This window comes from Taurulus bubalis, assembly GCF_910589615.1.
Source record: "Taurulus bubalis genome assembly, chromosome: 5".
NCBI lineage: Eukaryota > Metazoa > Chordata > Actinopteri > Perciformes > Cottidae > Taurulus > Taurulus bubalis.
Genome location: NC_136593.1, coordinates 6335866 through 6353054, shown reverse-complemented (window position 1 = coordinate 6353054; position 17189 = coordinate 6335866). Strand labels below are relative to the sequence as shown.

The window sequence follows — 17189 nt, the reverse complement described above, 5'->3', positions numbered from 1 at the left end:
CAGTATACACACAATATAATATTTAAATGGACGAACGGAAACTGTGCATTATGGAAGGGGTTACATATTTCAACCCGTGTCCAGACTGGTTGGCTTTGCGCAATAAAAGGCGAGCCATTGTTGGTCTTCACGTGGCCTCCGTCAGCTCATTAGTTTTTTTCTCGCAAGTTGTCCAGAAAGAAGTTTCCTATATGCAGTTAGCCGCAATACTAAATCCACTTTTGCTTTTTGATCCTTCTGTTCTGTGCTTCCAATCCATTTGGAAAGTTTAGGAGGCTTGCGCTGCTCGTCCCAAAGTTGTTTTGGCAGAGTCCGTTTTCTCCCGATCCTCACAATGGAGCTGGGGAGTGCAAAGCTACAGAGCATGACCCACAGCCAGAACGGACACAATGAGTAGGAGGTTGAACAAACGAAATGTTCTTTTAGTTACCTTCAGCCTGCAGCAGTTCTTCGCTGTTGCTGCTTTTCATGTTTTATCGGAGGGCGTGGGAAGGATTTGCATGTTTCCAACTTGGAATTCATCTATTCGAACAACTCAAGGCGGTGCTAGGTTTGAAAGGTTGACCGGCAGAGGGTTAAACATACTGTGTACTGACAAGATAGCAGGATCCATAGGTTTAATTACTCTGAACGACTTTATAGGCTGGTGTGTTCAGTTGCTTCTATTCAATTCAATTCAATCTATTGTGTGTAGCCCAAAATTTGCCTCAGAGGGCTTTACGATCTTTCCCGGGACCTCACATCTGTCCAGGAAAAACTCCCCAAAATATTTTAGATTAGTAAAAGGGAAGACACCTTCAGGAAAGCAACAGAGGAGGATTTGAATTATTTGTCGGGAAAGTTCAGGTCAACAGAAGAAAACAAGAGACATGTTTATTATACGGGTCTTCTTTTTTGTTGTTTATACAGGTCTTCTTTTTTTTTTGTTAAGAAGGTATTACCATCTGGCCCTGAATATCACTTAAGGAATGTGTTGGCAAAAACAACTTTCTCCAAGCACACAGTTGAGATCAAGATCGGGCTGGCGGGTGGTGCTGTCATCACCTGAAGAATAATATTCTTTGTGCTGTTAAATTTGGCTGATATGCATGATGTCGCTGTATGTCCGCAGAACAAAGTCTTGATGGATGTGTGATTTTAGAGATTGGGATTTGCATCTAGTCTCCCATACACACAAATGAAATGAACCATTGTATTGATACCTAACTTTAAAGATAACCTACTGTAGAAGAGCACTTTAGAAAAATGCTCACATCTCGGGTAAGTTTGGACCCACATGGCACTGACAAACAACCTGATTTGTCATTTAGATATGAGGACTGTATGTGTGTTTTTAGCTTGCACTACAGATAACGCCACTGGAGGATAAATAGCAGTAAATAACAGCAGTAACAGCCAGAAGCAGCAACAGCAGCAGAAGCACTTGTTAGCGTGTAATATTTTTGGATGCCTGGTGTAGCCTCCGGAAGAATTCAGTTCGACAACTTCTCACGTTCTCTCTCAATTTATTTTCTTTGATCACAAGCAAAGTAGCAAAGTAGCTACAATCGCGATAGCAGGGAGTCGTCCGGTCAACACGCAGGGAGACCGTCCAAAAACACTCCCGAACAGCCGGAAGTTCGGCTCTTTAATTCACGGTTTTCCATCATGAACATCTAACATTTAATTGTCTCTAACCCGTCTGAGAGGAGGAGAATCGTGTCCTCATCTTTTCTCACAAGGCTGGGACGTGCAACGACCAGTCTGCTTCCCTATTCTCAATATAACATGTGTGGGTGTGGTAGTGCAAAGCGTGGAACCTTGAGGAATCTTGAGGAACAGACCACCGGACGTTTCTCACAGACAACATTTGTTAAACTGACCTCGCACAACCTGAACTCTCATAGCCATAAGAATAATGAAATGAAGAATATCTACAGCACATAACGATTTATATTATCACACTCGAACGTTGTGCAAAAAAAATTGAAAGTTTACTGCAGTCAAAGGTTGACATAAAAATGGAAAGAATACATGTACAAAATGAAATGACGCAATGGATGGACCTTAACGCCCTCCATCACCTTGTTGTTGATCCCCACTGTGCCTTGAAAAAAAACATAGTGTGAGAGAGAACGCCAGGTTAACCTTCGATGAGCTTTTTATACCAGATAGCGATCACTGCACGGATAGAGATGGGATGTTAGACGCCTGCATCCAAGGTCAGCGAACGTTTACTGTCACGTGTGCAGGAAGATGGATTTCCTGCAGGAAGGGGTTCACGTCAACCTGGAGATTTCCACAAGATTATTACCATTCTGTTAACAGAAAATCTGTAGAATAAAATACCATAAATACACACAGTGCAATGAAGCAGTCAAATCTGACCAAACTCTGATTTGGACAACAACGTGCATAAAGCTGACGTGTGTTTTCCACCACACCTTGTGTACGTGATAGAACAGGCGATGGATGCGCAAATTCCTGCCGGCAATAACACCACTCTCATGTTTCTTTTTCGGCTCTTCTGCGGCTGAGAGATAATCGAGTGAACATATCGTAGGTTGTGGCTTAGTGGTTTTATCCGGTGAAGATGAAGTGACCTTTTGGTCTCATCCAGCTTTACCGTAACAATCCTTTGGGGGGTTTCGAGAGAAGATAAACCACAACAAGGCGGCATCTTTGTTATTTTTTTTATTATTTTTTAATCTTGCACACAACATGTTCTGTCCTTTTTTCTGGCTTTCACCAGCAGCCAGGTGGTCACAGAACGAAGTGTTGTTCATCAAGAATCAACATCGATCTGTCCAATGCGCTGACAAAAAGAGTCCCGAGAGACAGGCAGGGCCAGAAAAGCAATCATACAAGCCCTTCCCCAACGTCTCTGTTTTCCTCTCGAGTAATCACACACGTCAGAATCCCGATCACGAGCCTTTTTAGATTTGTTGCTGAGCTTCATACTTTGAACTGCCGCGTTCATCTGATGATCGCAGGAGAGAATTACTTGCTGAGTACAGTTAATATCCAATTAACCTGATTGTTGAACCCAAATCCTTCCCGCTCCCCCACAAGCTACTACTGTTGAGAATGCCCCCAATTAAAAGACAATATTTGGGGCTTTTCCCTCGTTACAAGGCAATTAACAGACGGTCCGGTTGCTCTTCGGGAGAGCAGATAGCTTGTTTTCATGCTTGTTCACGATAACGTATGAGCGGCTCCCTGCAATTCTGCAGGAACAGAGGACCCTTTGATGTGTATAGTAATGAGTGACTGTTGCGATCCACTCTTTCCAAAAAGAAACCTTGAGAGTTAATTATTACGCACGCATTCTTCCCTTGCAACTGACTTAATCAATCGATGACAGCTCGTAGTTTTCGGCAGAGTAAACTCTGGCAGACATCTGCTTGCATTTGACCACTCAGCCCCTGAAGAGTTTTCTTTTAGAACACTGCAAAATTAGGGTTTTTGCGTCTCTCGTTAACTCCGGTTCCTAGAAGCTGTTGTGTCTTTGTCTTCATCTCATTCGACTCACCAAAGCAAGAGTGTGTTTGAAAGTAATAAAAGGTGCTTCCCGTGAAACTAAGAGCCTCCCAATGGCTCTCAACATGGCGCCGGCCCGAGCCTCCGGCTTGCAGCTAACCGCGCTAACGGTGATTACCTGAGCGTTCATGCGTGGCTAGCACAGCTATGTAAACAAAGCACAGAGCAGCTCAGATTACAACACACACACAGAGGGAGAGCAAGTTCATTCTCTGCTCAGGGAGACGTCACTCTATATTTCTACAAAGGAATTAGTTCTTACGAAGCCGTATATAGTGTAGTATAAAGTTGTTTATAGCTGCTGCTACATTAATGCTGTGAATGTCGAATACAGAACATTTAGTAACCCAAAGTATCAGTTAGAAAACGTGTTTCTAATCAGAAGATAATCCCATGCTGCTTAAACCAAGACCTTCTGACCACCTGGCTATACATTGGAGTTGACTCTTCACTACAGCGAAGCATAGGGGTGGAAGGGAAACAGAAAGATGTAATGACCGTACATATATAAACAGAAAAAGACACATGGTTCTATTTAAGAAACATGGTCAGGTTCTGGTGCCCAATCATCTTTTCAGCGCACTTGTAATGATGCCAATTTACCAAAAGGAAAATACCAGAAAATCTACTGGCATTAAAACAGCCCATTCGATGAGCTTTAAGGTTTCTTTCTGTCCTCATATTGGTTCCCAAATAGGCATTTGTGGGTTCGACTAACACAAAACATCTCGCTGTGTGTTCTTATGTCATCTCAGATGTCTTCTGAGCCACATCCTGTTCTGGGAAGCAAATCTTGGCTTATTGAGAACTCTGCAGGAAAGGAGTGAAACTGTTTGCACGGAGGAGAATGTAGATGGTGTGGCTTCCAGTGTACACAGACGCTGTTCCTTTCCTTGTGTTCAGGCTGTGAAGTCGGGACGTTGAACAAAGGTTCAAAGGTCGCTCATGTCAATGACTGACCAGTTGAACTGACACGTTGTTTGGGCTGGAAAGAAAATATGAAATCATTGTCTCCAAAGCAAGGAGGATCTAGTATGTGTACATATTTACATTACAAAGTGCTATCAGATGGTTTTGTGTAATTCATATTTATTAATTCACAGATACACTCCTCCAAAGAAAGTGTGAAAACAGAGAATTTGGTTAAAGAAAACAAACACAACCTTATTTCCTATGATTTAATCATTGGACATTAAAAGTCCCATTTTTGTATTCTATCTTTGGCTGTAACTGTCACTTTCTCACTTTCTCACCTTCTTTCTGATTGTATTCATTACATGTCTCAGTACACCAAGGAGAGATGTCTGTATCGTGTTTTTGTTGCAGCTTAGGAACAAAAGACCTTCTGAAGATTTGCTGATGCTCTCGCAAATAAACAACCCTCATGCCAGTTAACTCTTCCAACAAAGCCAAACGCGCCGCACGGATCTGATGGCAGAATTTGTCAGCCAGCTCTGATTACTATTCAGGACACAAACATCCTCCTGCAGACTGGGCTGGTGGTTCTGCTGTACAACTTTCCATTGGATGAATCTTTTAAGAGGGAGGTACGCTCCCAGAGAACAAAGGTGGCACTGATTTACTCTGTATCTGAGGTTTTGAATTTCAATGTTCGACTTTTTGATAATGTCTAACTTGTCGCTTCTTTTATTTCTTAAACTGCACTGCAACTTGTATTCTATTTTTTTGCTTCTTGACTGTTTTTAATGTTTTAATGAATGTTCTTAATTGTTTTTAAATCTTGTTTTCTTCTGCATTATGATTTGATGATTTCAATGGTTTTTATGTGAAGTGCTTGAATCGCCTTGTTGTTGAAATGTGCTATACAATTAAACTTGCCTTGCTTCTAAATGTAGAAACTATAAAGCAAGGAGTCTGTCTGCCTGTCTGTCTGTCTGTCTGTCTGTCTAAACTTTGAATAAACAAGCAAATGGTGCACTGTGCAGCAGGAGGGGGCGGAGCTTCAGGTTATGCGTTAACGCTTCAGGTTATACGTTAACGCATAACCTGAAGCGTTAACGCTGAGTTATGCGTGTCGCCATGCAGCCAAAACCTTGGGACATTCGCACGACATTCGCACGAAGAAACATCACCTTTTAGAGTTGCACAAACACAGGACTTTCACCCAGGAGACAGCTGTTCATGTCCCGCGTGACAAGACAACATTACGCTTGTTTTACGTATCTTAAGTAATTAACTAAGTTGAGTTATTTTATGCATTAAACTTACTTATACGATTTCTTCCTGAGTTGAACCAAGTACGTTTGTTGCATAAGCCGATGTTGGACGTTTATTTAAGAAAAGAGACTGTCGGGCTGAAAACATTCCTCAAGCAACTCGATTACTAAAACTCATTGATGCAAATTATTAGGAATAAGGCTTTGTTTAGTCCTCCAAGCGCATGTTGGAGTGGACGGGGACGGTGGTTTGCGATGGATTTTGCGAGTGCAGCTGAAGGTGGACACGAGGGCCACGAGCAATCCCAAAACAAAAGGTTATTCGTTTGGATAAATGTGATGTGCGGATTGAATTTTGAATTCAAATACATGATCACACATCGATCAGTTAAAGTTATAGTACCTTTATGGTAATAGTCCATAAGACATGTCATTTGCAATTATTCTATTTTTTATTAATTAGTTGGAATTTCAGATTATTTTTAATTGAAAACCCAGAATTTAATTAAATGCAATGAATGGGTTGAGTTTTGACAGATATTGTTAATGTATGCAATTTGAGACCTGTTTTTTCTTTTCTTCTTTGTATATTTACTTTCACTCTTTAATAATGCAGCCAAAGTATTTCTTATCCGATTCATCAATGGAAGTATTGGAGGCATCAATAATGTAATAATCAAAAGCTGCATATTACGAGCGGAAACTGAACGTTTCCTGTGGACAACAACACACTGAAATGCCTTCTATTATAATAAACATGCAATATGCAGTCATGCTAACTTACAGAGAGAAATCTAAAGCGAATGTAAACTAAAAATCGCAGTTTTAGCAAATTGTAAATCCAATTTGACTATACTTGAAAGTTTAAGGCAGCAATCGAAGCAGCTTAGGTTTTTAAGTTAAACCACATGGTTTTTTATTACAGTGTAGAGCTGCGTAAATCTCAAAGACTTCAAAGTTAACACACAGATGTTTTCACTTGGTGTTTCCCTTATCGCCTTACGACATAAAGTCTGTGGGTTTGATCCCCGCCGGGCCTCTCTGTGTAGACTTGGCCACATCTCACAGACCAAAGACATGACCGTTTAGCGAAAGGGGAACTCTAAATCTTATTTTTTAATGTGGTTGTCCATCTCTAAATGCTTGTTGGCCCTAACGCAGACTGTCATCAAACTTTCTTAAAGAGCACAGTGGGACACACCAGCAGCTGGACCCTGAACAGTGATGTATGCAGATGCTGCATGTGCCTGTCTTACTGTGTCCTATTCAGAAATATAGTTTGACTAGTATTTACCACCTGTCTGCGTCTCCTCAGAATTCAAGAGTAGTCACCACAGACTTAAGTCTTTTCTCAATGGACTTGATGGCCTGGTCCCAAGACTGCTGGAGGTCTACAAAGCTGCAGCCATGTTTGGAAAGAAGCAGGCACTCAAAAGACATTTTAAACTGCCTCGAGAATGATGTAAGGGGTTGCTGATTCTTTGTAAATTGATGTACTATTTGTTTTTGTGCTACAACATTTTAATTTATTGTAGGACACAAATGAAAGGAGGAGGACTGCAGCTGGACCCTGAATGGTGTAAGTCATATAACCAAATGAGGGATGGTTTCCCTCATAAAACACTCTTCCTCCCTTGGAAAAGGGAGGAGAGACGGGGTTATCATGAACTTTACAAGTATTTAGTGTCAAGCTGCACGCTCATCAAGCTAAGACATAGTCCGGACACAGACGGCGAGGAACACACACACAGATAATTACAGTAATATTTGTAACCTGACTTATTGTTTACTCGAATGGTGAACGGCCATAAACAGAGTGATGTTGTTGAGATGACTCCGTGTCAGTGTCAAGATATGAAGATGTTTCATTCAAGCAGAGGCTGCATGTGCCTGTCTTACTGCTGCCAATATCTCATGAAGTCTGCTGAATGGAGAAAAGAAGGTTTAGCGAAATGCGCCCTCTGGTGGGAATTGAGAGCAACGAGAACAATGGACACAAGTATTATCAGACGACTCTCATAGTGTTATATCATTGTACATGTTATACGATTGCATTATTATTATTCAGGGTTTCAGGGAGACTTCAATGTTGTAGCTGGTAAAGGTGACTTATTTTAACTGATTTATGTGGTGCTGGTTAATGCAATATATGACAATGCATCATCTTTTAAAAGCTCATCATCATGTGATTTATATTAGAAAATTGTTATCTGCAAAAAATATAGCTGTCAAATAAATGTATACAAAATGTAATATTTTAATATTTCCTCTGAAAGTCAGAAAAATATACAACAAACAATTACTTTCATTAATAACAGATCTGTTGAGTATTTTTCCAATCGACTGCTTAATAATTTATTATATAAAATGTCAGAAATGTGGAAACAGCGAATGTTTTGCTGTTTTGCTTGATAAAAGACTTAATGAATAATCCATTATCGACTAACCATTTCAGAACCCGTGTCATTTGTTTATTGTTTGTATTCATGTACCTAACTTCCTTTTTTAGGTATCTTTTTGTATGTACGTTTTAATTTAATTTATAGTTGTTTGTTTGAAGAAGCCTTTTAGCTGCATTTTGTGTATGAAAGGTGCAACATAAATGAAAAACATTGCTTATTATTTTACATCCTCAGGCAGTTGTAAAAGGTAAATCTGTCAGTCAGCACAAACCAAACAACCAAACATTGATCCAACCCGCAGACGTTTAATTTCCTCTTGAGATAACAGAGTTTTGAAATATCCGTCAGGTTTAATTTTGGGGAAATATGTGTAAAATAAGAAGCAAGCCATCCTCAATATTTTTCATTTGATCAAATAGTGCATGCCTTGGGTCTGGAGTTTAAATGTTTGCTTCAGGGTATACATATAGCTTCAATAAAGAACACACTGTTAGATGTGTGTGTGTGTGTGTGTGTGTGTGTGTGTGTAATACTGTAATCTAGATTCCATTTAACCCATTTTCTATTTCTACGTGTTTGTAGCCTACAATCCTTCTCTGCTAACCTGAACCAACCTCACAAAACTGTTCTGGTACACAAAAAACTTGAGGGCTCGTCCGGGATTTGAACCCGGGACCTCTCGCACCCTAAGCGAGAATCATACCCCTAGACCAACGAGCCACGTGGAGCCTAGGTCTTCAAGTTGTGCACTTCTCCAGGTGAAGGCAAGGCTTGCTGCTGTTTTTCCAACACACATTTCTTCTCCTTGTTCTGTTTCCCGTTTCAAGTTATTCCAGAAGTCTACCCCGAAGGTAGACCACGACTATCCACGACTATCCACGAGTGGTCCAAACTCTGTCCGTGCAGTACAGACCACACTCCAAAGGTCTGTTAACATTCAGACATAAAGAAAGGATTGCTTCATTAATAGAGAAACCATTAGGCACAACGCACATTGTGGCTGTTTGCAGAAGCTGAAGTGGTTTGTTTTTGTCTTCGACACTAACATGCATTTCTTTAACTTTATTAGCTTCATTAATAAAAATGTTACGTAGCGGGGTTCAAGCTTCAGTACTGAACCGGTGAGTGTATATATATATATATAACCTATGTATATATGTGTATTTATAAGAGTCCATTGACGTCGTTTAACAACCGCCAGAGGTCGACATACACTGCGAAGACGCGGCTGAGGCAAGAGGTGTCACTCCCAGATACTTCCGCCTTCGTTTAAATCCTGTTGGTAGACGTGTCTCTCTGTTACTGTTTCTCAGTTAATGTATTAAAGAATTGTTTTTCACTATTATTATTATTATTTTTTAATTGTGCTTATTCTGTTTTGTTCTTTTTTTAAATTCTTTTTTTCGTTCAAGGATTATTTTAACCAGGCCTATTGTCTTTTCCCTTTGTTTGCTGCTTATTCTTTTCTGCATTGACTGATTTCTTTTCTTCTCATACGGTTTTTCTTACCTGTCTCTGTGAAAAACTTGACTGACATATATAAATAGTTACTTTTTAGTAAAAAAACAACCATGAAGTCAATTTAGTCTACAAAGATGAAAATAAGAACTAGGTTGAAACACATTACAGGACATTTTTCTGAATTAGTCTCATTCCGTACATGAATTGTCATTTATTTTTTACAATTGTTTACAAAAGCTGCCGTTATTTCTAATTATTTTAATTCACATTATGGAGGGAAATCAGTCAGCCACCAAGGATTAAGCACAGTGTTTGTTGAGGTTGATCCCTTAGTGTATTGATTGATCCATTCATCTTCTTCCATTGATCTTTTTCCCCGTGGTGCAAACAAATGGATATCAAGCGATCAGTCATGACGACATTAATTTCATTAAAATTCCGATTTTTTTTTATTGTAATGACTTGTAATTATATATTTATACTGCATTTGCTGATATTTATATGGATGGTTGTTGATTTGACTATTTAATGATGCTGCATATACATGAATGCATTTAGTGTCTGTTTGTTCTCTGTGTGTGTGCCATGGGACTGCCGATGGGAATTAGCATACAGCTAATTTGTCTCATTTTGAGACAAATGTTTTGTGCGTGGATGGTCTGAATACTACAACTAATCCCTGTAGTAGTAGTAGTAATAATAATAATAACAACAGTACTAATGAAAACAATATACATTTGTGTGTTTATAGCTCAGTAGATGCAGATAAGCAGAATGCAGGCAGCCGGGCAGCTTGGTTGTAAATAGGAGTAAACAGGGGTTAGGAAAGCAGGTCACTGATGTCATGCACATTGATGTCATAGTGCACAATCCCAATTGCTGTTCCATAAATTAGCTGCTCTACTTGGCTCTCCTGCTGACTTTTTATCGTAATTTTAGATGCCTGTAGACTGAGCCAATCCATCGGACATTATCAAAACAATTTATTTGCCAATAGTCTTAGTTTTTTCTTTGGTAGGAAAAATAAAGCAGGATGTCTGAAACCGTTTTGCAGCCAAGTGTGTGAACTTTTATTTCTTCTATTGAGTGATTCATGATTGAGTGATTCATGACCAGTCAATCTTTGATTTTAAAAGTGGACGCAGTGACAGTTTCCATTCTCACTCACTTTAGTGTTTACATTTGCTTCCATTCGACTCAATTGAATGCCCTTTATTTTTGATTTCTCCATTCAGTTTGAAACCCTTTGTGTGTATATGTGTGTGTGTGTGTGTGTGTGTGTGTGTGTGTGTGTGTGTGTGTGTGTGTGTGTGTGTGTGTGTGTGAGCATCACTGTATTGTTGAAACTGTTGTTGAAATTGATGAATTGTTGAAAGTAAAAACTGCTTTCAAGGATGCAAAGAATACACGTTTTTTTATTATCTAGCTGCGGCATCAGACTCAATAAATGAAAAGTTCAATGTGAAAGCAAGTTGAAGACGACAAAGTAATATCCAAACAATACAGAACGTTTGCTTTGATACTCTACTGATAAGGCACTATGTAGACCGAATAATTTACCCAAACTAATTTAAAAAGAAACGTTGAAAAACAGTTTTGTGGATATATAAGAATGGAGGACTTTGACCACTGAGCATTAATACGCGTTTGTCTTGGTTGCTGGGTGACAGGACGTTGTCGACGTTATACACATTTCAATGTGGATGAACGAAGGAGGGCGACGACCCCAGAGGCGCTCAGCCGATGTGTATGTGCGTCTAGCAGATGGCAGCCTCATTTCAGACACCCAAAGCAGGAGGGGTTGGCACATATTTCACAAGGATCCATAGATGTGATGATTGACACTGGAAAGTGCAAAAAAATGAATTAAAGAACACAAACATAAATATCCATCTGACCTAAAATGTATTTTTTGTACCACCCAAGGGCCAGCTTTCCAAGTTCAATGAAATGCCGCTAATATTGATAATGGGACCCGTATCCGTCTCGATGCAGCAACATGAGCTTTAATGGCCCCTGAAGACTATTTGAACCGCCTCTCGACGGGCATCATCATTCCAGAGTCACTTTAGGATGCAGCAATTGCTGGATGTCCGTGACACCGCGTGTAAACATGGAAATCAAGGAATCCATGCAGGCGAACTAATAGAGTTTGAGAGCGAGCGTGTTTCTAAGTAATAAAACGGATGATTAAACAGGGTTTCTGATTGCTAGTGTGAGCTTGCTTCCTGTATGAATTGTACAAACTCCAATGTAAACCTGACAGCGACATCACGAGACGATCAGAGCATCTGGCGGATAACATGAGATCGAAGAAGTCCACACAAGGCAGATAAGGAGGAGCAGGAGGGTCGAACAAACACAGGACTGCCGCCAAGGAGGCCGCTGTTGGTGTAAGTAAAAGTAAGTGTTGTCATTCTGTCACATCCGTCGTTAGTTAGTCATGTGACCCGTTTGTCACGTTACCGTCAACTACACTCTTTCGCTAAACCTAACTCAGCGGTTTTGTTGCTTAAACCTGTGAAGCAGGAAGTTTAGGATGCGAGAGGTGAACGTAGAGAGTCCTAGTTTGAAGCTTCGGGTCACTGAACAGGCGCATTCCTCTCTGCCATAGAGCTCCAATAGTTTCCGAAATCTATACAAAATAAACTAATCAATGAAGATGATGAGATGTTCCGTCAATATTAATAATAATAGTCGTTTTAAAGAAAGGGAACCAATGTCCTTGGGGCTGAATGCCACAGTTGGAAACTACTGTATTGAGAGTTGTTGTTGTTTTCAACACAATAGAGGTAGACATTGCCCCAATGTGTCGGTGCAAAAGTCTCAGTCTTACCCAGCTTGGAGAAAACGACGCCCGCTCCTTTTTCTTGACACACCGGCCGAAAGACCTGCGGCAGGACGGGGTTGGCGCAGGCGGCCGCAACGCTCGCCCCGACGAGGAGAGGCCTGACGCGGCCGTCTAAATCCATCAGCTCCTTCAGTTGCTTCACTGCCTCCAAGGGGAAGATCCGGTCTCCAACCTGGCAGGTGATGGGAACAAGGACAATGGTGAGGGATGAGAATGACCCTGCAGAAAGTGCAGCTGCTATAGACTGAGAGAGAGAGTGTGCGATAGAGGTCTTGTCCCGGGAATGGCAACAGGTGCAATGTAGACAGGACTGGATAGTCAGAGAACATTTTTTTTCCAACAACGACAAAAACGTCCCCTTGGTGTCAATCACTACTATTTCTAAAATGCATTTAGAAAATAAAAAAAAATAGAGCGAAGATAGAAAGACAGAAACATACAAACATATATAAATGGCAACAGTACTACTCACTTTAACCTGCACACCTATAGCTCCTCTGCACACACACAGCACCACCAGGAGGACGACGCTGAGCACTCTCATTTTCATGATGCAAGACGCTTCTCAGTAGAGAGTAGAGTTTCTTCTGTGGTCGCTGTGTGTCGGCTCTGCCTCTTATAAGAGGTGTCTGGACAGATTAGTCAGTGATTTATTAACAAAGACAACTGACAGGGGGAGGAGAGTAAAGGCAGGTGGGGCGCTGACCGGTCAAAGATAAACCAAAGGCTTGCGCACTGCAAGCGCTTTGGATCCTCTTTTTTAGTTTATAACTATCCTCTAAATTTATTTATAACCTCTATCTCAGCCTTTTATTTCGCTATTGACTTTGGGTGTCACACTAATGCATCTGATGCCTCAGTGCCAGCTAATAAATCCCACCCCGGGTCTCTCTCCCACAGATATTAGTCACACAGCTGTCTGATAAGGAAGCGGCCGTATACGTACTCAGCGGGCCCAAATAGGTCGCTTGTTTGCACGGCTGTGAGATTTGGATATCAGGACGCTTTCGAGAAACAATTGGTAAATCTATGTGTTTGGTTACACACCTTAATGCAAACATGTTGTAAACCTCAAACAGTCAGCATTCCCAGTTAAAAAGATATCACACACTAACTTCCTAATTTCAAAATGCTAGAAATTAAGGAATTAAGGAGTCAGATGCTTTGGTCAACTTTGGTGAAAAGGAGCGACAGATGACAGATAAGAGTCAAACGTGTGGCGTCATTGTGAGTCACGGTCTGCATCCTCACTCTGTGAACTGCTTCTGAGGTCACATCACAGTCACAACGTTGACCAATGTTGGCAGGTTTCACTCTGCAGAGAGAGAAAAAGAGGAAATCAAAGAAGCAGACTTTGCTTGTTCGTATTTTTGGGCCAAACTGGACCAAAGAGACAGGAGATGAAATGAACCGTTGTGGCAATGGATGACATACAAGTAGCAAAGCCTGCAAACATCCACTCGTAGACCACCAAAAATATAAATAAAAAACCTATACATAATATCTGACTTTTCATTTTGTATATTTGGGGACTAGCCACACAATACTATCTATGTGATAAATAAAAATGCCCCTCACGGTCACACAAGTCTAGTAACTTTTTTGTTTCGTTTGGAAAATCAATAGACTAAAATATTTCTAGCGATTATGCACAATAAAACTCTTATGAAGGTCCAGGAGGATATTAAAATACATAATCACAGGGAAGCTTTTGGTCCATATGTATTGATGTGGCTTCTGGGAAAAATTCTGTTTGAAAAAGATCCACGACCCAAAAGATAATGTTCAAGTTTGAGTGATAACATGTTAAATTTACTGAGCTGGTGGTGACATACTGGAAAGTGTTAAAGTAAAGAATGAAAGCACTACTTGGACCATGACAACTCCTGAACTAGACAAGTCAAGGATGTGCAGGACATCCAGCGTGGTTTATGACACACTTTAGTGAGAAAATCCCCCTTAAAGTAGCAGTAGATTTATGCTTCTGGTGTATCAAGGTGAAAGACAATCTGCACAGGAGATCTTCATAAAGAATAATACGTTGATAGCTTTGTTTTAATGGGATGTGTCTGGAATGTTATTTGAAGCTCACTCATGCTTTAAGATAAACATTAGTTCCATTAGTCTGTTCAATCTATTTAAAAAAAAAAAAAAAAAAAAAATATATATATATATATATATATATATATATACTTTATTGGTGGGTATGCTCAATACAGGGATCAGAGAAGAAGTATTTTAATTTTTTGGTGTACATGTTGATCAGTTCATAATAGTAAGGATGAAAATAACAGGAAAGTAACAAACAAAGTAAAATACAAAATAAGAGAAAATACAAATAATAGTAAAAGTAAAAAAATAAACAAAAATAATGTTCAACGTCTGTTCAATCTGAATAAAACAACTGAATCGGAGGTTATTGTTCAGACGCATGGGAGTGGTTCCTTACTTGTTTGTTATCTTTTATTCCATTTATTTCACCTTTATTTTGCAGGGTAAATTCACTGAGCATGAGTACTCTATTACAGCAACGCTCTTGAGCAGTGTAGTTTAATTAAATGCAACTAAATGACCGAAGTGCAGGCTCTGTGCTCCTGCAGCATCGACTGGTTACTGTGTGCCTCAGCGATCGGATGACAGATATGGTCAACAAGGGCTTTGTAGATAAAGTTCCATTTATTCTGTTGCCCAGACACGAGAGGACAACCAGCTCCACCATAGATAGGAGTAATATTAGCACTAATGAGTATAAGTGCAGAGAGACCCAGGTAGCACCATGTTGATAATACAACATCACCATCATTCAGAACTGAGAGAAAAACAATTCAGGGAAAACAGCTCAGGGAAGCTGCTTCTGTTGCTATACGACGCTTTCCGTCTTTTTTTTTTATCAACAATGTATATCTCCTCACATGTCTATATTCTATTTTAAATCCTTCTTTTTACTGCCAGGAGGATTTAAATGTGGAGGAGAGATACTGACTCCCTTTATCAAATTGAATGTATTTTTTTCTCCTATTGCCTATAGCTGTTCAAATATATTCTAATTCGTAATAGTCTCAAAATGTTTTTGTAAACAATGAAAATAAGGGAAAAGTGAAATACCAAAACAATATCGGCATTGTACATTTCTGAAAATCAGCGTTTTTTGTTGTTGCATCAGCTCAGAGATAGTGACGTAGTAGGATGAGCTGCTGCTATTTCAAGTTACGTGGTATTATGACATTATTCTAAACTGTAATAATAACGTGAGAAGTAAGAAAGTCCACTGACTATTTTCCACCAGCAGACAGCCGTTCGTGTGCGAAACCAAAACAAACCCTTGCGCTTGTTACGTAAGAAAGTGGTGCATTTACGCTAGCTGTTACGTAATGATTTTAACAAAAAACATGATATTATTGATCACCATAACCAAGTAGGTTTGTTGGATACAATTATTCCACAATGTTTATTCCGTGGCATTGTGAGTTTTGCAAGAGTTGCTGATCAAACTCAGAAACATCAACATTTATTTAATGCATCCCGTGGTTTCCACAAACGTATAATGCCAATTTTTTATTATTATTTAATTTCCCCTTTAGCTCAACACAAATTCATCATCATTTACCCTGTTGGCATTGCTGTACATACATACTGCACAATGCAGCAACTTCTGTAGCATCTATAATCATGTTGTATCCCTCAGATATGCACACTCAAAATTACATTAATGAACTACCTCCATCAAAGCTGTGAGTATATCGCAGGTGTCAGAGAATCCACTGGCGCCTAATACATCTGTGTAATGAGTTTAGTTTGGCCGAGTCAGATCAGATGCACAGAATAAATTATGAATTTAGAACATGAACATATATGCATATGAGGCTAAAGTTAAGGCGAAGACGGCTTGAATGCAAATGATTACAATGCATTCACACGGCCATATCTGACAAACAAACTCTGATGCACCTGTCTGCTGCTGCAGCAAACCACAGAAAGAGAAAGAAAGTTGAGCATCTAGTACACGTTTTCCAGGAGGAGACCAAAACAGAGATAAAAGGTCAGTAAATAATGACTTTTCATTTGCCAGGTTCCCACAAACTCAACTCCAAAAGTTGCTCTGTGTCTGCTGAAGGTGTTAACATGAACATTATAAGCTACAACGTGAGATGGTTGTGACTTTGTGTCTGTCAGATTTGGTTTGTTTTGGCCCCCGATTGGCCAAAACAATGAAGGTTGCAGCTTTAAGTATGTTTTTTTTAAACAACATATTTTTCTTCTTCTTACAAATGGGAATACAATGCAATAATACTAGCATTAGTGTGTTTGAATAGGCAGGAAACAGCACAATGTACAGATGATATATCAATGAAAGCTTTTTATTCAAAACAATGTTAATAAAAAGAAGAGACATGAGGAAAAAGTAACTTCTCTTTTAAATATGTATACAGTAAAAAGCTTGGCAAGATAGAAATGTAACAAACAGGGGCAATTCCACAAATAAAATGTATGATAAAGAACTGTCAGCAGAACTTCTACAAAGTAACATTACAAAAAAAACATACCTCAGTGTATCTGATTTCATTTCGGGGTATAGTTTTATGTCTAACAGCAACTTTAAAATGCATAAAGTGCCCAATGGGCCAGAGTCCGAGCCTCTGTTTTCAGGTAAAACATAAAGTTATCGTCTCAACATTGCTGGCAAACATTTGAGAAATTCCCTGATATAGCCTTGCGGGGGAGGAGAAGAATCACAAGTCTTAAGCTGGGCAAGATGTTCCTGGCTGGCTGCGTTTTGGT

General features: G+C 39.7%; 1 protein-coding gene across 1 annotated transcript; it reads right to left on the bottom strand.

Moving 5' to 3' along the window:
* Positions 1 to 11332: 11332 nt before the first annotated feature.
* On the bottom strand, positions 11333 to 12960 carry LOC306736612 (guanylin-like; the record flags this gene model as incomplete). The annotated part of the gene is made up of 3 exons (XM_079218264.1): positions 11333 to 11403; positions 12396 to 12582; positions 12883 to 12960. 3 exons carry the CDS (start codon positions 12958 to 12960, stop codon positions 11333 to 11335), a joined length of 336 nt encoding a protein of 111 aa, XP_079074390.1.
* Between the last annotated feature and the right edge of the window lie 4229 nt (positions 12961 to 17189).